Here is a 24,520-nt window from a genome sequence, read left to right as displayed (position 1 = left end):
TCCTGGTATTAATGGTTCTCCCCGTTTCCCCGACGTACACCTGCCCACACTCGCAAGGAATTTGGTAGACTCCTGGCGTTTCGAAACCACAAGGATCCTTGGCTTTAACAAGTAGGTCTCTGAGTTTAGAGTATGGTCGGAAGACGGTGTCAATACTGTGTTTTTGGAGGATCCTTGAAATTTTCCTGGACAATGTACCCACATAGGGAATTATGGCTGTAGTGATGGGTTTTAGCGGTTTTAGTCTTTCTTCTTCCTTTGAAGAGCCTTAGTTTTTAAAGGTCCTTTTTAGGGTCGAGTGTATCTGCTCGCTACTGTAGCCATTTTGCCTAAAGATGGTCTTCAGATGTCTAATCTCTTTTGGCAGGCTTTTTTGGTCAGCTATGGCTTTCGCGCCTTGGCGCTGCAGTCCTAAAGGCACCAGCGCCATTCGCATTGGTCACTGGCGTCACTAGTTGGTTGACGGTGCTAAATGACTGGTAACCCAAGGTGGCAGGCGTGGTTTTTTTACGGCTGCACTGAAAATTTGACTGCGAAAATAAATATGACCACGCTGCCTGGAAACCGCGAATGGTATATTTCGAGGGCGGATCTAGGATTTTTTCTAGGGGGGGCACAAGGGTCTAACAGGCAAACGGTCTTCTCATATTTGGAATAACCCTTAACTGCATGAATTTCTTAATACGAGCCAAAACAATTTTCCTTATAGAATATATTCAGAGGCGCTTCAACCACCACGTTTTATTAACTTTTTCCACCATTTTTTTTAAGAAAAATTTGAATATTTATCGCATATGATGCATAATTTTTTAAAACGACTTATAAATTTAAATGCATATGCATAACATACGATACATATACTCATTTAAAGCTTCTCATTCGCGCCCGTACCTTCATTTATTACTTTCCTATAATGATAACATAATTATACTCAGTGGCGTAGCTAGGAATATGCCTTGGGAGGGGGGATGGGATGGCCTGGAATGACGCCACTGATTGTACTGATTGTACTGATGACTAAAGAGATAGCTGGGAAAAATCTTCATTTTTTCATGCGGAGAGCGGACTTTCTTCTACATTGTAAGCTGATCAACTATAACACCTACCGACTGCTTTATGATACTCTACAATTATTGCTGGTTATTACTGAAGGGCACAACTCTTTCACTTCAACGCATAGGGTATAAAAAATGATACACCCTGCCGCTACCCTATGTGATTCTCAAAGCAGTCGGTGGGTGTTATAAATGATAAAAAATGTAGTGAAGGGTTAAGAACAAGATTTAATAATTACAGTACGGCACATACTATTTATTTCAATTTGAAAGTTTTTAATATGAAAATATTAATAAGTTATGTATATATGAACGACAGTTTTCTGGTATGTTAATTAGACAGCTATTATATGTTTTTTATTATTAACTCGCGATCAATTGTGGATTAATCATAACGGATTAGTTTCGTAATTGCATGCCATGCTTTCTGTCTCCTTAATTATTTTTTGACTTTCGCGTAGTACCATCTCGGTTCGCTACCTTCATTTTTTTGTTTTAGCAGGTTTAGTCATTTTTAATCCTCCCGTACTCCCTCTTTATTTACACGAATTATGTTGTACTCCCAAAAATTTAACGTGCACATTTTATTGCATAATTTCACTGAGGGTAGGTGACACTTTTTAGTTATAAATAATTGTGAATAGAGTAATATAAATAGAGTGAACATAGGGTCCACCATTACCGATTATTTTCGGCGTACTGGTTCGCAGCGTAGGAATTTAGGCTAAGAGGGGTTTCAGGCGCAACTAATACTGGGCGACCTGGGGGTATGGCATACCCGCCAGGGTAAGCGGGAGGTGAGGGGGCCATCCGCCAGAAAAAAAAATAAGAAAAAATTAAATGGTTCAAAATGGTGAGTTTTACGACCTTCTGAGGGACATTTTATTAATCCTCACTCTATTCTATAAATAATCTTAATCCAAATAAGTAAAATAGATATAACTAATAAATTTCCCTGAAGTCTTGGGGGGTTTTATCACCCAAACCCCCCCCCCCACGCTGCGCCACTGCGCTGCGTACCCACAATGGGTACGCTTACCACCGATTGGGAACTGCTATTATATTTTAAAATTGAGTATCAAAAGCTGATCCACAAGTTGAAATGGGAGTGAAATACTAACTTTTCTTTTCGTTTAGCAATTTTTCATCCTATTTTTATTATAATATAATTTATTTCTTTTTATTAAAGCTCATTTTTCTGAGAAATTAGATATTTTTATGTATGGTAACTCTAAAAAATTGAAAGAATTAAATCTAAAAAATTAAAAAATTTCAGAGATAACAGGCAATAGAAATTGTATGATAAGGTGCACCAAAAGCCGCGGCTCGGTGGTCCTTTTTTTACAATCCCGTATAAACAAAGAAATTCGACGGAAAACAAGGCCCGGTATTTTGTTATGTATCGGCGATCACCTTTCTTTCCTTCTCTATGAATTTACTTTTATGTTTGCGCTTAAAGCGCCGCGTGAATGAATGAAAGAGTTTTTTGAAATGAATGAAGGAGTTTTTTCCTTTTATGTAATTCACTTGCTTTAAAACGATCGCGAGCGACACTCCGAGGACGCTTGCAAAAGTAAAACCAAATACCGACACACTCATCAAACATAAATAATGTCTAAAATCGAATTGATTCATAACGCAAGAAACCTGAAATTCTACAATGCTACCATTTATGAATAAATATCTATGTATACTCCATTAGCTATACCAAAATAAGTTAGTTATTATTTTCATTTCATAAAACTTTAATTTTATATACATAATAAAATATAAAATCAATTTTACTCAATTATCACGAAAAAAGTGGTTTTCACCGATTATTTCAGCAATTTAGGTTTGACGCATTATCTCTGCCAAGTCTAAATATATTTCAATGGTCTCCATCTAGTGTACTTACGATGTATTTTTTCAGCAAACGGAGTCATTTTTACTCTTTCTACCATTCCGGCGGTTGTAGTACAATTTGCAACAAAAATCTGTTTTCTCGAATTTTACTGGGTGATCTAGAAAAAGAATATGTGAAGGGTGTAGCAATGTAAAAAATCGAATTGATTTATAAAGCTAAAAACCTGAAATTATGCAATGCCACGAAATCTGAAGCGGACGTTGTGAATAAGTTATGCGCAACATACTCAGTTTCGAGAAACACTAATTACTGGCCAATGGTGGTATTCTATGTTGGAGAAATAATTTCCAGATAATTTATCTAGAGAATAATTATAATTTCCAGAAAAAAACTCGTTAAAGAAGGTATTTCTTCAAAAATCTGGCAAAAGAATTAGTGGTGGAATACATATAACAGAAGTCTAAAATCTCTTTTTTACCAGTGTAGTTGAAGAAAAGAACATTAGCAATTAGTATAATAATAAATAATGAAATTGAAGGGTATGAATTGGGTACCTGGAAACGTTTACGAAAGGAGACTGAGGAAAGTGGAAAAAAAAAGAAAATTCCACTGCCCAAAAGAGGTGTTAAATCTATGAGCGAAAAATAAGAGAAAGACTAAATACAAATGAAATGATTGTAAAACTTTCATTTTCTTGGAGCATTCAGAAAATGTTTGCATTAATTGTTCTAATAAAACATGCTTAGATAATGTCGATGTGATAAAACCGTAATGAACGTCAAAATAAGTAGTACTAAGTCTTTTATTAATACAAAGATCTCTATCATTATTATGCATAAATTTGTTGCCCATTCATGAAATTTAATTTTTATGAATTATTTATAGTAGTTAAAACAGCTATTTCTACTTTCATGCATTTTTTTAACCAGGGGCGCAGCTAGGAATTAAGGCTGGGGGAGGTTTAGGTGCAACAAATACCGGGTACCGGGTTGTGTTGGGGTATGGAACACCCACCAGGATTAGCGGTAGGTGCGAGCTTAATAAATTGCGGAATTTTAAGATAAATGGTTTAAAATGATGAGTTTTACGGCTTTCTGGGGGATATTTTATTAATCCTTACACTATTCTATTGGCAATATCAATACAATTAAGTAAAATGGATTACACTAAAAATTTACTCTGAGCTCTTATCCCCAAATTACAGTGGCGCGGCGAGGGCGGGGTTTTGAGGGATAAAACACCCCTCAGAGCTCAAATAAATTTTTAAGTTTAATCCATTTTACTTCATTGGATTGATATTACTAATAAAATAGTGTAAGGATTAATAGATTATCCCTCAGAAAGCCGTACAACTCACCATTTTGAACCATTTATCTTAATATTCCGCAATTTATTAATCTCGCAATCATTGCTTATCCTGGTGGGTATTCCATACCCCACACACCCCGGTATTAGTTGCATCTAAACCCCCCCCCCCCAGGCTCAATAGGGTGGTTTCCTATTATTTTTTTATTGCCTAAATCGAAAGATTATTACTCCTAGAGTACTTATTTCACGCTTTTACATTTTTTAATGACGATATCTATTTTTCGCGATTAAATGAAAAGTGAAAATTTTCAAGCGCGCGAAAACGCGACGCGTATGTAGGAATGATGGGAAAAAGTCCGTGCGACGCATTTCTGGTTCCCCCTCCCGCCTTGTGAGGTGACCTTGGGCGAGGCTCTGAGCGTTGATAGGACGCAGGATGCTAGAGGGTAGCTGAGTACCTTGCTGGCTGGTAGCGCTTGGCTTAAAAAAGGTTTATTAATACCTTATCAAACGAAGAAAACTTTCCGACCTTAGCCAGTTTTAATAGGTGATTATTAAGACATGTTTCACTGAGCTCTGCGCCTCATGCATGCATTGGTAACCTCAGACGACGTATAACTCCTATCCTCTCGTGTAGAAACTAGGTCCCTGTGACGTCACGTGGAGTGGCATCGCATGGGCGCCAATCTGGCCTTTTTCAAATGAGGAAAAATTTTACCCTTGCCATTCGTCTAAACCGGTATTTTAAAAACCAAATAATTTGTGTATTATGAATACACTAATGGTGGGTAACGAATCGCAATCAATGTCTTTCGTTTTCTTTGATGAAGGAAACTACCCTATTCCTGGCTGCGCCCCTGTCCCAAAACCCCCTTTGCTGCGGCACTGTGTTTAACCATTCCAAAATGGTGTTTGTGAGACGCTGCGGCGAGCGTCGCGCGACAAAAAGCGTTCCAAAATGACGCGACTGACGGAGGGAAACGAACCAGCCAGTAGGTACCTTATCCTCGAAGGTTATGTTAATCCATGTTATCGAAAAACAGTCGACACTGGTAATCCATATCTACTGTTACTGCAGCTTTCAATTGCACAGTCTAAAATTCTGGTCATGCATACACGCTATCGCCAATTTTAATCTATGTGATAAGATACTTGACCTTCGTTCGGACTGGATTCTTACAGTTTTTATGCGGGCGACTTACGGTTTTAATTAGTACGTGTTGTGATTTGAAAAGTGAATGACAAAGTCAGAAGAACGACGGATGAATTCTACACTGTAATGTTTGTGAAAAGGAGAATTGTATTCTGAAAGTATGAGTAGCTATACCGGAGAGGTGAGTCAATTTTTGGTAACTATGCCGTTTCATGTTACGCGTCTTTTTGCGAACTTTTTTCTGAAATGTACTCAGAAAAATGTGCTGAATCATTATGAAACAGACCATTTCTAATAAGTACATTTGTAACCAAAACAAAAAATGTAATAAAATGTAAACAATAACTTGTAGTAAATACACCCATGCCTCTTATAGCGCAATTTCGATACAGCGCAAATTCGTCCCTCGGGGAAACATCGCAACGCAGGGTAGCCTACTCAAAAAACTTAAACGCTCTCATGATAAAACGTGAACTTGCGCTAAGTGCACACGAAATTGCGAACATGCTACCATTTTACGCATATTAATAGTATTGCTAGCCTCAAATCTTCTTTTATGTTTATATATTAATCGAAATCCATTGCTGTGCAATGGCCAAAAGTATTTCTCGTCATTGGGTCCAGATAGCCGGCCTACCGAAGTAATTTATCTCGTCTCCTTAACAGAATGACCATAGTTGATTTAGATCATTAATTAAGCGTAAAGCTAGTGGAAATGAGTATTTTAAGCAATACGGTTTAAGACGTAATTTTTGCCGTCATCAGGCGATTGACTTCCAGGTGGTGGGTCTACGCTAAAGCCTTCAAGGTCATCGGTATTCACGGGGGAGAAATGTCCGGGAGCGGTAGCCTGGGGGAGCGGTGGCCGAGTTGCGTATGAATAGCATAAACACATAAAAGGGTCCGCTATAGAGTCTCAAACACAATGGCTTTATTCCTTCCCAGTAGTCGTAGGCCCTCTGCGTCTCAGGAATACAGTTCAGCAGCTAGGTGATTTCGACAGAGCCATACAGAGTCAAAAACCAAGAGAAAAATGGCAAAAATTAGGAATGCGGGTAGAAAAATCAAGAAGTTATCGAGAAAAACCAAACCTAAACAAGAGAAAATGAGAAAAGGTCAGTTGCTTTGAAAATGGAGAGCGTTTAAGCGATATTGCGTGGAAGTTTAAACTCACGATGCCTTATTCTGAACAAAGACGAAGTGAAAACATCGGTGACCTCAGCCGCACCAATTTCAACCAAGCGGTCAACACATTCGGAAAGTTCATCGTGAATCTGTACAAAAAGACGAGGGTGGTAATCGCTCCGAGACGTTTAGTGAAAGCTCCGGCTGGTTCCAGAATGTTAAACGGCAAGCAGGTATTTTCAGTGCGGCGATATCAGGTGACTGCAAGTGTTGATAGCGCAGTCACCGCAACATTTTCTGATGAACTCCAAGCTGTGATTGAAAGTGGCTTCTTTCCCCCTCAACTAGTTTTTATTGTTGGTACGATACGATATTGCTTTGGAAAAGAATGCATTCTCGTTCATTCATTTTCAGGGAAGGAAAACCTGGGTCAGGTTTCAAGGCAATTAAAGACTGTTTCACGTAGCCGCTAATGCCTCGGGGGACTTCAAATTAAAATAATTTATCATTCATAAACTCCGCTAGCTATGAAATGACATTCAAATCAGCATTTGCCTGTCATTTCGATGAGCGACAAAATGGCCTGGGTGGCACAATAGTTGTTTTTAGACTGGTCTGCAAAATCGTCAACTGCCGGCAATGCATTACGAACCCCTGAGATAGCAGATGTTAGCCCACCCGCACGACAGGAGGGAATTTAAAAAGCCCGTACGAATTTTTTTTAACGCGAATAAAAGAATTTGAATGCGTGCCCACTATCTTTAAAGATATTTTAAACTATAAGATTTATATAAATAAGGTATTCTAAGGATATTTATGGGAATATATATGGTTTAGAGTAAATTAGATGCCCAACACCTATGCTACCAGGAACGCATCCCTATCGATCTTCCCAATGTTAAAACGCTCTCGTATAACGCAAATTTGTATAGCGCAAAGACTCCAAGGAGCGCATCCCTTGCGCTATACGAGGCATGGGTGTAAAACACACAGAGTAATATTTAACTTCTAAAAAATAGTCAAGGAAAGTGCATTCTGGCACTGCTAATTTTGCCATGATGTCGTCACTGATCACTCCGCCTATCCCTTGGATGGGAAATTAAACCATGGTCCCCTTCACACATTTTGTTAAGAGGCTGGGTTTTTCTCCAACCTTCTCTTCCTACCTTCCTTCCCGGTGCATATGACCTAATCTATCAGAAGTCTCCTCCTAAAATCATGTCATTCTTTCTTACATGACAGGGATAATTGGCAAACCTCCCTTCTTACCCAAACTACACCCTCCCTTGCTTGTTCTGAAGAATTTCTTGGTATGAATAAATTCTTCTTCGGTTCCCCAACAGTTGAGATTCTCCATGGCCGATGTCTCAATGCTCTACTCAGGCATTGTCCACCCAACTCAAGCATTGTTTTGAGGGAAAAATTCCTTCAACTTCTCTGCTAGGAAAGTTTACAATCTCATTTCATGCATTTGGTATTTTTCAATCCAGCCGGGTGTTTTTTTTATATTCTTCCTCTGTGAAAGTGAATTCATCAATATTTTATACTCTTCTAAACAACTTAGGAAAACACCATCAGAGTCATTACTTCTGGCCATTAAATGAGCCTTTTTCTTCACACACTCATGGGCTGACACATGGTTCTAATATATATCAGTACCTTGGGCTCCGTGGCTCAGCGAGGGGGGGCTTTGGAGGATAAAATCCCCCCCCCAGAGCTCAGAAATTTTTAAAAGTTAAATCCATTTTACTTAATTGGATTAATTTATCTTACAGAATAGTGTAAATATTAATAAGATATCCCCCTGAAAGCCGTAAAACTCACCATTTTGAACCCTTTATCTTGAAAATTTGCTAAAGGAGTGCCCCCACACCTCCCGCTTACCCTGGCGGGTATTCCACACCCCCAGACACCCCAGTATTAGTTGTGCCTAAACCCCCTCCCCCCAGCCTTAATTCCTAGCTGCGCCCCTGCTTGGGCTGGCAAAGTGGTTCACAGTTGATAAAAAATTTGGGGTATCGGATTCTACATTATTAATGCAGTTCACAATAATTGAATGAATTTGGAGAGGTTGATTGGATTTGCTTCATCATCAATGATGTCAGTTTTGAAATGCTTGAGAACATATTTTATATCCAATTTCCTTTTTCAATAATCCCATTCCATATTCCTTTGTGTCAAGTTAATATCTCCACTGCACAAACGCTCAACAATACAAATCCGCTCAGCTGGCAGCAGCCAGAGCATAAATGCTCATCTCCAATTCTCTGTGCTTCTGAGTTGAGCGTTTGTGACCTGCCTACTTCCAGCTGAGCGGATTTGTATTTTAGGGGATTTGATTCGGTGGGCCATTGTTGAGCGTTTGTGCAATGGAGGTATTGAAGTGACTTTAATGCCTTTGAAAATGTTATATAGCCTTTCTCTATCATTGTGCCTACTAATTAGATATATCTTCTGTATGTATCTTTCTTATCATTCCTTGTTCATGAAATTAATTTCTTGTATCAAATAATTCATCTATCATACTTTGAGTACATCTTCATATCTTTCTTTTAGGGATACAATGTCCGTCACAGGGCTGCTACCTGGGACACAGGGGAGGAATCGTCTGTTTCAAATTCTGGCAAAGATGAAGACATTTGGAGAAAGAGAAGAGACAGATCCAAAGTGAATCCATGGATTATTCCATTGCTATATCCAGTCGTTACTTTGTCCATTCTATACTTTATTGTTCTTCACTTTGACAGCCGTCTTCCTGAAGGTGTTACTATTGCTGAGGCGGTAAGTAGAACTATGGCAACATGTTGAATACTGAGAACAATACAATTTCAAAACATACTGTAGACCCTGCATACATACTGCATTTTTGAGGACAGTTTTTGATGTGAATTTTAATGTAAAGTGAACTCAAGCGATTTGCAGTCTGGGATGAATTCTCAACTTTATTTAAAATGAAACTCTCTCTCCATGATTTTGGTAAACCATTTCCACATCCTCAATTATAATGAGTGACATGAATTCAGCATTTCCTGCTTTCATTTCTTTTTTCTCAGGTTGGCAAGAAGGAAACTCCTGTGTTTTCAGCCGAACGAGCTATGGGCCATTTAAAATTGCTTAGTGGCATTGGCCCCAAAGTTACTGGGTCTCATGAAAATGAAGTGCTTGCAGTAGACTTTCTCCTTCGAGAAATAAACTTGGCTACAGCAGCTTTAGCAGCTAGGGAAAAGGTATGATGTCAAAATTTTTTATGCTCATGTCTAACTTCACTTTAGCCATTAATGTGAGGTTCTGAAGAGCTGAGAAACTCAGAAAGGAATTTATGACACACTTAACCCTCTTAGTGCCATGGGCCGATATATCGGCTTTTGCTCCATGGGCGAAAAGTGCCATGAGCCGATATATCGGCTCGAGTGTAGACCGAATATTCAAACTAATATTGTTGTAATAATTATATTTATCCTTTATCCAGTGTAATAGAATATTATAATGAACCAATAATTCATTTTAGTAGAATAAAAAAACATTACATTGATATCTCAAATATCAACTTCACATTGTGTTTTTTCATAAAGTGCTACAAAACTCTTAAATTTAGGTTGGCACTTTTTGCTAGTACCACCAAATTTCGGTGGCACTAAGAGGGTTAAATTACTGATCTTAGTGATGTGTGCAGAGATCCTCATTCTAAGAGTGAAATGAGCCCTCTTCCTTATACTCGCACTTGTGGAGACTACCATTATGGGCTCTAATCTTAGGTTTGCCCTCAATGTAGTGTGTTGTAACCTTGGCAATGAGTGGCGATTGTTCCTGTCAGGACACCTCATGAATGAAAGGAAGGGCATACCCAGGATCAAACCAAGGGGGGGGGGGGAAGCCATGGTTGTTCAAGTAATAGGTAAGATTTTAGCATGGAAAAGGTGAATGAAATCAACATTTTAAGGAAACTGTAACAGCTCTTTACTAGTTTTTAAAATTATTTGCTTGAAAAAATATTATTTTCCTCAAACACATTTGCAATTTTTGCTTCTAGGGGGGGGGGGGGGCAGCTGTCTCCTCCTACTCCTTGCTGGGTACGCCCATGAATTAAAGGTTTACTCACCTAATTATAAGACTCAAGATTGAAATTAGCATCTAAAAACTGAAGAAATTTAGAATATGGATACTCTTGTCAGAAAACATTGTAGTAGTCATCTGCCAACTACTTGATGTTTGGGTATTGATTGCTCATATGGTCTTGAAAAGTACATATTAAAGCTTCCAGTCCACAAGGCCAGACAATAAACTTGTCATCAATATATCTGAGGAAACATTTAGGTGATAACGGAGCAGAGGAAAGGGCACTTTCTTCAAAGTCCTGCATATGAAAGTTGACAATGGCTGGTGACAAAGGAGGATACCATCGCAACTCCATCTGCCATTTCATAGAAACTACCATTATACTTGAAAAAACATGGATTTAAGCGTGTGATGGAAAAGCTTTACAGTTTAACTGTTAAATTTCTCCTCGAGAAATTTGCACCTATCAGCGAGTGGAACACGAGTGAACAGGGAGACAACATTGAAGCTAGCCTTAATATCCGTCTTCTCCAGAGTAAGTTTTTCCAAGATACTCACATTCTTATCTTCGACAGTTACCTACTTCAAATTTCAATCAGTAGCCTTGAGAATGGGTGAGGAGGCAGAACCTGAAATGTTGGCTGCCCTAATGTTTATTTTGGTAGGTTTCATTAATGCATGGCTTCCCACGAGAGCAGCCCATCTCATACACCCCCTCCAGCAATTCCTTTGCAATTGCATCCTTGGGCTCAGGTTTACAGCCTTTATGTTGAATTGTTATCATTCAGCTGCAATTAGTTCTATCTTGTAAACACATCATTTTACACTAGTATCCTGAATATCTTTTCAGAAGTTCCCAAGATGAATTGCATGGTGTCATAATGTTTTCATGGCATTTCTTTCTTTCCGATTTTCTTGTCCTCATTTCTTAATACAATATCTAATTGTTTTTAATTATGCCATCCCAAGGAGGAAGAAAAGTCAAAATGACATCACTTTGACCTCAAAATGACCCACGAAAAGTCACTATTCAGTCATAACCGTGAAGGTGACTTTTTGCGGGTCATTTTGATGTCAAAGTGACGTCATTTTGACTTTGAATTCATTTGTAGATGTTTTCATTAAAAGTGAGAGCATATAAAAAAATTATCAAATATTGTCTACGATACTCGCTCTCCCTGCATTCCAACCTGAAGATTGGTTCGGAAAGGTGAGGGTAGAGCTCACCCCTGACACTTATTCACACAACCGCGCATGCGAATATCACACCATAAGGAAGGGGGCCAGTTCCTTTCCATGGGCTAGTTCTACAGATAATTATTAATTTTGGGAAGCCCAAAGCTTCACCCCAGGTTTGAACTCCTGGGACCCATCTCCCAATAGCCAATGGCTACATCCAATAGGCCGCTAACTCAGTGGCATAGCCAGGTTTTAGGTCTAAATTTAAAAGCCTTAAAATTCTCCCCTCCTTCCTTTCCCCTATTGATACCCCAAGACGTGATTGCGCCACTTGCCCAGGGCGATATGTATCGTGAAATATCGCGATAATTAATTATATCGGGAATACGAATTCGAGTTTCGTACATTATCGAAAAATCATTGTCCGATAAAAAGGGCCCAATAAAAGTATTGGGACTGATAGAATATCGGAACCGATAAAATATCACGATATATCGTCCAATAAAAATATCGGCAGCGATACATTAACTGAGCCATTAAAAATATCGGAATCGTTAAAAATAGTCTTCCGATAAAATACTTCGGAACTACTATTATAAGGTAGAAATATCCTTTCGATAAAATATAAAGATATATCATCCGATAAAAAATATTGGGCCTAATAAAAATCGCCATTTGATAAAATACTACGCTTGATAATCCGATAAAAAATCGCCACTGCTGTAATATCGCGAAATATCATCCAATAAAAATTGCTGCTCGAATAAAATATCACGATTTATTGTCTTATAAAAGCCGCAGCCGCGATAAAACATGGTGATTTATCACCCGATCGCGTCGTCGCGCGCGATAAATTATCATGTTTTGGCATCGGGAAATTAGTTTGGGAAAATGTTTATGCCTGGAATATGTATAGGGTTGGCCTTCGTTTATGCTAGACCATAAATCGGTGCGTTAAAAATTACTAATGTATGGTATATCGCGATATTAAATAGGAGGTATTTTTTCATCGAATTTTATAACGTGATATATTTTATCTGAAGGCAAATTTTTATCGGGCTGGAGATTTTTTTATGAAATGATACATCGTGGTATTTTATCGGTAGGCGATTTTTACGGGCCCTGATATTTGTATCGTCCGATACAAATATTGGTTTAGGATATCGTCATATTTTAATGGATATCGGATAATATTTATGATGATTTTTTTGTTCTCGATATTTGTATCGATTTTCGTCCGAGATTTAATGACGATATATGATAATTGTTCCTTAAAAATGGTCTATTATTCGCTTTTACCGCAAGAAAGTCCCCGGGAACGAACCTATTTCACCAAAATATTTCGAAGGAAATCCGTGATGCGCCATTTCTAAACTAGAATGCGCCGCGGTTTTTTTAAATAACTCATCGTCGCTGATTGCTGCATTTGCGTAAGAAATAATTAAGCTTCTCCTCGTTTTCAATAATATTTTCGGTGAGAGCCCGTGCGTACGTCACTACGGGAATAATAGCCAATAATAAATATCCGTCTTCATTTCAAATCAACAATGGAGCGTTCGTTATCTGCCATTTCTTGATTTATTTACGTTTGTTTTTACGAACGAGACAAGAGATTGCAATCATACAGGAGAGGAAAAGGAAATGAAAATTTGCTTTATACTAATCCAGAAGATGGGATGTTTGAAGCAGCTAATATGCCAAAAGTTCTCTGAATGACGAGAAGGATTTAAACAACTTTGAAGAGCTCCTGAAAACCTCATCTCTCTTCAAATCATTTGTGAGTAAATTGACTGTTATCTGTTCTACATCATCCATCAAATTAACCCTTCTATTTTCCCTTCTTGAGCCATATGAAAAAGTTAAAATTTATTTTGGTTTCCTTTCTCACAGGTTTAACATCTTAGACAAATTGCAGTTGATCATACTGATGGAGTTTTCAGCCCATGCGACCAGATATATGTGTACAAATGAATTTGCTCGCTGCATCAATTGGGATGGAGAGCTTGGAAAAATTATGTTCAACAACCCCTACATCAATACCTTAAGGCTTTATGCAGTTAGTATCAATTTTTCTATTTAATGTATCTTCAAAATTAGAAACTTTCACCTTCTTGATGTTATTTTTTCCTTTGTTTGCAGTCCCACGATGGAAGAATTTCCCTGAGGATAAAGTAATGAAAACGAAGGCAAAGATTCAGCGGTGGTTCATGACAATTGCTTAAGCAACTAGAGGCAACTGAAGGGAAAGGAAATGCAACAGAATCAACTGAAATGGCCAATGTAGATGATTTTTCTCGATTTGTATTTGAAGAGGGAGAAAAGGAACATTAAAAGGAAAATTAAAAACAAATCCTGAGGAATTTCTTCTTGTAAAATCTATCTGTTTTTTGTTGCAATAAATCCTAATAAAGGTGGAGTTTCATATCTGAAGTGTTTAATTTATCCCTAAATGACAATCTAAATACAGAAATTATAATATGAATTGTCATTAGAAGAACAAATAGATTTGGTCACAAATAGTCAAAGTGAGGTCAAAATGAGGTCAAAATGATAGGTAGTCATTTTAGGTCATATTGACATCATCATGAGTCACGAAGGATGTCATTTCAAGGGACCATTTTGAGGTCACCGTGACTACCAAGCCATGACTTGAAAATGACATCAAGATGATGTCATAATGACTTTTCATTCCTCCTTGGGATGTTATTCACCCATTTCAAATACTTCCAATTTCAGGGCAGAGTTACCATTAGCAAACAAAGAGCCTTGGGATGGTATTTCCTGGATTTTAAACCTCATGGACTATTAAATAGCTATGATGGCATTCAAAACATTGTCGTGAGACTTTCGTCCAGGGAGCCCTCTCACCATAGTCTCTTGATCAACTGTCACTATGATTCAGTTCCTACCAGTCCAGGTAAGACTTCGACATACCAGTTATAGAATTGCACCAATAGCTAATGCTGCAAAAAAACTTATGAAACATCTTTTCAGGCTTTTGGATTATGCTACATTGTTCATTTCAGTTCTGAAGGTCTGGTCTCTATTGTAGGATTTGTAATTTAAATATAAAAATGTTTTGCTTTATTCACTTTCAATGTCTTGGAAAAAAATTCATACTCACAACTAAACTGTAACGTATGCACTGCTGTAAGGTTAATGATTGGTTGTAAACTCCCTTGTGTTGCCATCGTGGATGGATGGATGGGATAAGAAGGAACAGTTTCGACTCATTACGTTTGACATTCATGTAAAGAGATTAAATCATTGAGCTGAAAAAGCTAATGGCCAGTTTGCGTTCACCGTTCTCCAGTTAATGTAAAAAATATGAGTGCCCCATGCATATAAAGCCAAACCTCTGCTTCATTCAACCATACTATTTGTACTCGGTGTGTGTGTCAAAAAAAAACTGTTCGAAGGTGAAACACGTGGTCCCTCCGGTGCAAAACACTATCAGCATTTAATTTCGTTCCAGAGGTTTAATTTACTTTAAACCTGTAGCAGTTTTGACTCTGATTTCCTTTTGACCCTGAGTTTAGCTACCTGGGTTTAAATCCATTTCGTTTTGTTTCTACATTCCGCTTCCGGTAACAAAACTATTGCAATTTTACTGGTTCTGACTTTCATTTAGTTTTGATTGCCATCCCTGCTGAGAACTTTCAGATTAAAGAACCCCAAAAGGTTATAAGATCAATTTATCATTTTTAAACTAGAAAATCAGTGAAGTATTCTTTGTTAATAGTATGTTCAAAGCTCTTTCTTCTACCTAGCATTCCCACTCCAGACCAACCGACAGTAGCTTTAAAATCTTGCATTTCCCATCACTTTATAGTGATGTGAAGTAATATAATATTTCTGTTTTCAGGAGCTAGCGATGATGGATTCCACTGTGCCGTCATGTTGGAACTTCTCCAAGTTCTGAGTAAGCCGCAAGCCCCATCTCTCCCTCACAACATCATATTCCTCTTCAATGGTGCTGAGGAGAATCCTTTACAGGTGCATGACTCATCAGTCTTACCATCCTCACATGGTAGAAATATGTACTGGTCATGGTAGTTAGGGAAAAGACAAGAGATTTAAAGCAGGCCAGGGGAATCAGAGGAAAGTCAGTGCATCACATCCAGGCCCTTACAGATAATTTATTCAATAGATCTTAAGAGCCGCTACCCTTTTGACTGACTGAGGCCTTGCATCTTTGATGTAGAACAATGAACTGCGTAAGGTTTCTCACTTCACTTTGCAGGACCACAAGGTAGGGGAATAAAATTCGTTTTGTAGGTTCCACACTGAATATTTATGAACAGCGACCATGATTTCGAAACTCATAGTCACCTTGATAATGGTACATACATTCTTACTAGTATCAAAACCATGGTCAATGTCAATTTATATTCCTGACTATTGAATCGCTAACCTCCCCTGCTATTTTGGCTTCTTAATTTCTGGTTTGCCAGTGTTGGCTAGCTTCTCACCATCACTCATCACACTACATATGCATACTTACCCTTTCACCTTGGGTAGTTGTTTAGGAGTCTGGTCACACTTCTAGCTAAACATCATCCAGTAACACCACCAACTGAAATCTACTGAAAATTATTTTTAACTTGGTCCAGACAGGTAATGTGGTTGATTTGTTTGGACAATTGTAGAGCTGGGCCTAACAAGAATGGTTAGGGAGTTTGATCATGTCAGTTTGTCTGAGTGTATGTGGTGTCATCATCTTATTTTATTTTCCCCAATTCCTCTCAGGTCTAATGCGTCATTTTTCCTTGATAATTCATTTTAGGCATCCCATGCATTTATAACCCAACATGAATGGGCCAAGGAAGTTCGAGCATTCATCAACCTAGAGGCTGGTGGTGCAGGTGGGAAGGAGGCCCTGTTTCAAGCTGGGCCAGGAAACTTATGGCTTGTAGAGGTGAGTTTCATTCTGCATGCATTGGTGCACCAATTGGGAGAAAGAATATGTTTGGTCCAGGCTTGATCACAGCTGCTTGGTTTTTGTATAAATTGTGGATAATTCTCTGGATATTGTAAAATAGGTACTCCAATGTTTTTCAGTATTGTAAGCATTGCATTCCAATCCATGTATCAAAAGCCTTTTCTTAGTCCGCAAATATGATGAATTTAGGTTTTTTTCTTCTCTATTCACTTCTCGGCAAGCAGCCCATACGGCTTCCATTTTGCCCCTGTTTTCCTAAATCCAAATTAGTCTTCGTTCAAAAACATCTCTGCCTTAGGTATTGTTTTCTTGGTGACGATTCTTGCTAATATCTTCAATGCGAGAGTCGTTCTGCTAATGGTCCCAAAATCTTCACATTTCTCCTCTCTCTTCTTTTTGAAAATAAGAACATCTCTCGAATTCCTTTGGTGTGTTTCCTATTGTCTACATGTCATAGAGGGTTTTGTGGAGCAGAGTGAAGATCTTTTTCCTTCCCTTCTTGATGAGATCTGCAGGATAAACATCAATTCCAAATGCTTTATTCATCTACAGGTCATTTAGTCCAGTCCAGGCATCAAATTAAGATGTTTGGGTCGCAGCATCCTTATCATCTTTTTCTAATTTACCTTCCTCTTCAACGGTAAGATTATTTCCTTGGTATTACTCTTTCTTACTCCTTCCATCTCTTCAACTTCTCTTCATTTTCAATCAGGAGACCTCTGTCCTTGCTCCTTGTGTATCCGGCCTTAAGCTCCTTTCTATCCTATCAGTAGTTTCCACTTGAGAGGTTGATCTGTTTATCTTTGTAGATATTCTTCATCCACATTTCTTTAGCTCTCCTCCCTTTGCAACTGATTTTGTTTCTTTTTCTACTTCATTTTATTTTAGTTTTGTGGCCCTTATTCGGTGTTAGCATTCTTGTACTTCTTTCTTCCTTCTATGAATTCCAACATTTTATACTTGTCCTATAGAATTTATAGAGAATATGTATGCATTGTAACACAGATTACAACAAGGGTGGATCAGACTCCATGAGAAAGCAGTTTTTTTTGCTTCTTAATCTTTCATTAGAACTAGATAACAAAATGGTGAGTAAGTTACTTGAGGGTCTGAAATCTTTAATTGCAACAATAATAAAATGGTGAATATTTTTAAGATTTTTTATATATAAAATGTATAGGTATATCCTGTGATATATACGATATAGGCCAGGAACAAGGATGGGGCAGAGGGGACACATGCCCCTGACAGCAGATTTCAGGAGGCGGCAAAATTTGAAGAGCTTATCAGAAAAATTATTTATTTTTACGTTTAAATTATTTAACAATAATTATTTTTATAAATTATTAAATAATAATATTGATAAAACTTCTTGGTGGTAAACATAAGGTGTGTAATTTCAACCACCATATCTGGAGAAAATAGCTTACAGATGTATTTTTCATAGTGGTGGGGGACGGGAATGGTACGTGAAGGAGGATCAGGAGATAGGGGGTGGCAAACTGATTTTGCCCCCCTAACAAAACTCTTCGTTCTGGCCCCGCTGTGGTACTTAAATGTATGAATTGCACATGCACAGGTAGCAGTACATTGATAGGTGGCTGTCCTTAACCCTCTTAGTGCTATACATCTTCCTGGGGTTCTGGCAAGAAATGCGGAGGGTATTTTCATAAAATGTAGTAACTGAGAAAAAAAATGCAAAGCTATTTATTGTATGCACATATGCGTTTTTTTTATTGATAAGGTAAAATTGATTAATATTGACAAAATATTTTTATTTAAATATATTTATTAAAATATTATACTGATATAAGTTATGGCAATGTAATAAATTATGGCATATTAAATAATTGGACTAAGTAAGAGCTGATATATCAGCCTGCCTCACTAAAAGGATTACTGTGGTCAAATATTCTCATGTGCCTTTATGTCTTGTAATGATATTTATTCTTTTTATTTTATATAGGCTTATGCTAAATCTGTACCACACCCGTTTGCAAGTGTTCTTTTGGAGGAAATTTTCCATAGTGGCTTGATACCCTCTGACACTGACTTCAGAGTGTTTCGAGATTTTGGTAATGTTCCAGGTAATCATTAATCAATAATTATTTTCTAGATTGGTATCACTCTCTTACTGCATCAGGCCAACATAAAAATTAATGAGATTTATCAAATATTAGTGGCTGGAAGTTTAAAAAGGTTTGGCAGAACAGCTAGTCAGTCAGGAAAAAAGCTTTTATGATGAAGGGTTACATATTGAAACACATTCATCATGTCTACTCTCTACCTTACTATGGCTTCATATTCCCTTAGCAATTTCTAACTTTTTGCTCTATGTGTGTAACCCCCTTGCCAAGATCTTGGCATGCAAATATGTGAAGCGGTTTATTGTGAATTGATTTTTTTGGGTCTTGCGCAGGGGTTTGTGAGATAGTAATCCTACCTTGAGGTAAGAAATATATATGTACCTTAAAGGTGTACTAATTGCATTGCTTGTTTCTTTTCAGTAGACCCTTGCTTTCGACTATTTGTCCGTTCTGTAGCTCTGATTGTATAATGAATTTCATTGCATGTTGAATCTGTACATTTTTTCTAGATGTGGAATCAGTTTAATAATCATATGTAAATGCTGCTATGTTATGGATGTATGTATATTTAGCCAACTAATCAAGCTGAGAATTATGCACGTAATAGGGTGGTTTCCTATTATTTTAACTGCCTAAATCGAAAGATTATTACTCCTGAAGTACGTATTTCACGCTTTTAGATTTTTAAATGATGATATTCTTCGCAATTAAATGAAAATTTTTAAAAGCGCGAAAATGCGATGGCTAAGTATGAATGCTGGGAAAAGCCCATGTGACATCATTCTAGTTCCAGCTGCCACCGCGTGAGGCAACCTTGGTGTGAGGCTATGAGTGCCAATACAATGCAGGCTGCTAGCAGGTAGCAGGGAGCACTTGGCTTAACTAAGGATTACAGTAAAACCTCCGTACAACGAATTTGAGGGGACCGGGAAAATCATGACTTCACTGTAGAGGGTTTCGTTGTATAGGGGTAACGAGCGGGTTGCGTCTTCGCAGGGGCACAAGGTGTTCCGTGTGCTTTACAATGCTAGTCGAGTAAATTTATCAATCTTGCTTCATTCGCCATTAAAACCTTCCCTAGAGTGATGATAAACAATTTTTATTTTTTACCTTCTATATAATACTGTGGCTATCACCGCGTGATTTTCAATCTGCGTATTTCTTATTGAAATTACTATTTTCATCATCCATTCTGCTCTACGTCTCATCGCTTACTTTAACTATGGCCTGAAATTTAAGGAGCGCCAAAATTAATGTCAAAGGATCACGTCTTAAAGAGTGATCCATAATTTTCCTGAGTATCTAGTCGGCATTATTCTTTGAGCACAATAATTGAAGTCGATATCAAATGGCAGTTTTGTGCAGCAAATTTGCCTGAAAGAGCAATATTGCCCAAAGACTTACGAAATGAAGTGCATTGTTGGCATCCTTTTGAAATTCCGGTAAATATCTATGTTCGTGACCGGTATGTGCTAATATCTATAAACGACGATGGAAGTTAGGTGGGGCGTGTTAGTTACCACGAGTAAAATCGTGGAAGTCGGCAATCGAAGTAACAATGGCAATCTCAGATGATAATGCATTCGGTATGACCGATACTCCTCTCAGGTATGACTTAATAGAAGCTGGACACGATCGGTATTCTGCTGGTACACCCATTCCTCGGTACCAAAACGCTGTACTATCCTCGAGTAAGCCAGGTAATATTTGAATCCACGCTTTGTCACCTTTCATCCAGTGTTTAGGAGAGACTAAAAATCTCCTTTCAACTTTAGCCCGAGAACCAAGTCCGAGACTTATACGCCCGAGTTACCCAAGGAAAGGGGGTGGTAAAAAGGTAGGGAAAAGGAGGGGGTCGTCGCGACAAAGGAGCCTGCCGACGCCCTCGGGAGAGGATAGAATTGGAAGGTAAGGAAGGAAATCCCGGAACCGTCATCAGTAGGTTGCCCCGGGCTACGCTCAGCGAAACCAAGCTTACGCAATTACTTTACCCACTGATAGACAAAAAACAACAACAAAGTATTCCCCGAGTATAAGGACAGTTGGAATCGCTGGGAATTCATCCAGTTCGCCTCTTCATACTTAGATATTGTAAGTCAATTTTAAGCGAGGTTTGTGGTTTTTCAGTCCTTTACCGAACGTATCTCTCGTATGTGCCATTTGCAGGCCAAAACTATTAAACTGGAATAATTAGTCAGTAAAGCACTATCTAACCAATTCAATACGACTTACGTTAGCAATCAGTTACGTTACGTTAGCAGAGAATAAAAACACGTGAAAGAACCTGATCCCACTCCTTTTCGCGTCTTTTATGACACTTGAAGGACTTCTGCCCAAACCAGGCGAAGATCGATAATCTGAAAACTCTAGTTGCACTGGTAATATTTCATGCTAACAATTTGGAGTGGAGATGTTTCCAGTTGGACACAGCAAGAAGTCTAACCCCACGCACGCACTGAAATGAGGAGGAAAGGAGTGGATTTACAACTAACCACTCCCAAACATTTCATACCAAAATGTCTATTATTCAATAACATTTCCCCTCTGAAAGGAAGAAGAACTACGCACTTAGTCGACGCTTTCTCTACAATGCTGCTGTTATCTCCCCTCCCCTTCCACGTTTCTTCGGGGAGCCCTCCCTCGCCCATTCCTCTCCTCAGTGATTCCCCTTCCCCTAACCGAAATCTCATGCGTCTCCGACAGTGCGTGACCCTGTGGTCTGCCGCTCTTCAAGTAACCCAACTTATTTGACACACACCAAGGAGGACAAAATTCATGTATTAGTAATCTGCCTTTCGATTTATCTCTCCTTCACTTACCTCCTCACAAATATAAATACAGCATCGTCTACTGTCCTCGCTGTATATACAGTCAGCTCTCTTGAGACTTACCTCAGCCGAAACATTCCATATTCTTTGCAAATGATTACACTTCAGGAAGTTTATACAAGTTTCGAAAAAAAATGGGTTTAAATAATATTTTTAATAAATAAGAGACAGTATCTGTTTTTAAGTTTTTTAATCTAAAATTATTCTATTTAAAATAGTTTTGCAAATTTGTCTGTCTCATCCTTTTTCTCATTTCTTTACTGGCTGCTTGCTCAACCTGCCGCAGAATTTTCAAATTTTCTATTCCATCTTCTGAAGTAATAAAAACTCGCTCCAAAACATCTATTGCATCCACCACTTCCTTCCAACTGGGGCGCACTACGCAATTGCTGGACTCTTCTCTCTCTTCATCGCTCACATCCTGCATCTCTGTTATTATTTCAGGGTCCTCATTCTTGCCAAAAACAGCGAGATCATCATCAATGTTTGCAAAGTCTTCGAAAGATACCCCTTCAATGTTTAACAATTGTGCGACTTCGCCCCATTCCTCCCTCTCCTCCGGCTGTGGGTCGTCTTGGACGTCCATCTCTCCGGGAAAGCCTGCCCTCCTGAAGCAATTCGTGATTGCGCTCTTCTCTTCTCCATCCCATGCAACACAGAGACGCTGAATGGCTTGCAGGATGTTCCACTTCAGCGACTTGATGTCTTCCGTGATTCCTATTCTAGGTAGAAGATATTCAACCAGCTGCCTTCTATATGTCCTCATCACGAGGGAAATAATCCCCTGATCGAGTGGTTGCACTTTGCTTGTGCAATTAGGGGGAAAATGTACGACTTTCACGTTTCTCAGCTTCATATCTGATGTTTTGTGGGCGGTGCAGCCGTCAAGGAAAAGAAGAATTTTTCAATTTTTACCCCCCATGACTGCGTCAAGTGATGCGAACCACTCTCTAAATGAAATTGCCGTCATCCTCGCACTTTTGTTATTCCCATAACGGCATGGCAATTTTTTAACATGCTTGAAGCACCTCGGACTCACAAACTTACCAATCACGAAAGGCTTCAACTTTTCTGACCCGTCACTGTTAGTGCAGAAAAGAACGGTCAATCTTTCTTTACTTCGTTTGCCCCCATGGCAAATTTCTCCCTTGGTAGCAAACGTGGAGTGCGGAAGGAGATTATAGAAGAAGCCAGACTCATCGGCGTTAAAAATGTCTTTGGGATCATACCCAGCCACCAAGGAAGGCAAATTTTTCTTCCACTCCTCCACCACGGCCACGTCGACTGCTGCTTCCTCCCCACATACCCTGAGAGTCGTCAAATTCCACCGACGCTTAAATCTTGAGAGCCATCCATTAGAGGCGTGGAAATCATCTATCCCTAATTTTAGGGCTATTGTTTTCGCCCAGTCCTGTAGGATGGACCCAGATAACGGGATATTGGCACTTCTCACTTCCGTAAACCACTCAAATACTTTCCTGTCTAATTCGTCATTTTTGCATGACCGAGACCTCTTCCTTTCCGGACCAAATTTCTCAATACCATTTCCCATCTTGTACCTGTTGGCAATAATTGTGGAAAGTGAGGATGCCGGAATGTTAAATCTCTCCGCAATTGCCGTTTTTTTCTCTCCAGTGTCGACCGATTCCAAAATTTGCAACTTCGTTTCAATGGAGAGTTGTTGGCGTTTTTTGGTTTTTTTAGTATTTTTTGTTATCAAAAACGTAGTTAAAATGCTATATCTTGAAGGATCACTGATAATTTTATTCAAAATTGTGAAATAAATTGCCTTTGATTATTATACAATTGCAACAGATGAATTACTTTACGAGATGCAATACTTCAAAACATCAGTGATTTTAAACGGCAAAATAATTTCATGGCGTAATAGAAAAATTGGTAGAGAATCATCAAATAAAATACTTTCAGTCTTACCTGTCTTCCACAACGTATTCGCCCAATCCGTGTCACAAGTATTAAATTTCTTGGCGATCGGCGTGGAATCCAAAACAGCTTCGAAATTCTTCCAGTTGGACCAGATCCCCATCGAATTATGGGCGTTCCATAAACACAATGAAGATGGTATCCTCAAGCAATCGAGCTAATATATGTACGATCTCGAGCAAACGCACCACTTGCAGGTTAAAGGACTACATCCATCAAGGAAAAGACGGTTATATATATATTTGGTGGAGGGGATTCTCCAGATTTTCCTCTAGGATGGGGACGGAATAGACAAAAATTTGCGCTCATTGGTTGAACACCAACCAATGAAGTTTTGAATACTTCGCCATAGTAAACATACATTGTCAACTCCGGCGGTTCCCACCATAAGAGAAAGTAGGTACAAATAAAGCCAATGCTTCGCTCCCTGTTAGCTGAGAAGGGTGATAGAGGAGTGGATGAGTAATCTGTAGTTATCTTAGTTGACTATGGCCTTCACCGAGCAAGATCACATTACGTAGAAATCTTCTCAGGTTACCTTTATGTACTGGGTTACAGCTGGCCGGCTGCCATGGTTACGCCCCCGCCCCTCTCGGTCCATTAGTCATCCGACCCGCTCTCATCCTCCAGCTAACTGGGGGGGAGGGGGAGAAAAAGGCAACTCCCCGTAGCCACCGAGAGACAAGGCCTGAGCAACCAGCCGTGACGTCACGACGAGAAGGGTTAGATTATTGTCACTCGTCGTTCGCTTGAACGATCGCAACTGGAGTGAGCGTAATTCTTTCTAATTAGATAGTCGAATTCCTTCTCATTTACTTTGCTACGTTAAAATATTTACCACAAATATTTCAGGTTTACTTTATTCAGCTCTTAACGTCCTTATATATTTACGATTGCAAACTAAACCACCGAAAGTAAGCAAACGCAATGCTCGAACTTCTTGTTCAATAACACATTTTTGCTGCGGGGAATTCTTTGAAAAGCAACAGCTCATTAG

At 38.8% G+C, this 24,520-nt stretch overlaps 1 protein-coding gene and 1 long non-coding RNA gene across 2 annotated transcripts in view; both read left to right on the top strand.

The window, feature by feature from the left end:
• The first annotated feature begins 5,401 nt into the window (after positions 1–5,401).
• The window catches only part of LOC124154119 (endoplasmic reticulum metallopeptidase 1-like), a 52,573-nt gene continuing 33,454 nt past the window's right edge, over positions 5,402–24,520 (top strand). Inside the window, exons 1-7 of the mRNA XM_046527650.1 lie at positions 5,402–5,543; positions 9,044–9,268; positions 9,541–9,714; positions 14,459–14,639; positions 15,588–15,718; positions 16,509–16,640; positions 18,631–18,751. Of these exons, the coding sequence (XP_046383606.1) occupies positions 5,523–5,543; positions 9,044–9,268; positions 9,541–9,714; positions 14,459–14,639; positions 15,588–15,718; positions 16,509–16,640; positions 18,631–18,751 (985 nt within the window). The 5' untranslated portion in view covers positions 5,402–5,522. The remainder of the gene's footprint in view (positions 5,544–9,043; positions 9,269–9,540; positions 9,715–14,458; positions 14,640–15,587; positions 15,719–16,508; positions 16,641–18,630; positions 18,752–24,520) is intronic.
• LOC124154121 lies at positions 13,016–14,035 on the top strand. The gene is made up of 3 exons (XR_006863837.1): positions 13,016–13,499; positions 13,613–13,778; positions 13,862–14,035. It is a non-coding gene; the product is annotated as an uncharacterized LOC124154121 (long non-coding RNA).

The sequence above is a fragment of the Ischnura elegans genome, chromosome 2 (assembly GCF_921293095.1).
Source record: "Ischnura elegans chromosome 2, ioIscEleg1.1, whole genome shotgun sequence".
Taxonomy (NCBI): Eukaryota; Metazoa; Arthropoda; class Insecta; order Odonata; family Coenagrionidae; genus Ischnura; species Ischnura elegans.
This window is presented reverse-complemented; position numbering and strand designations above follow the sequence as displayed.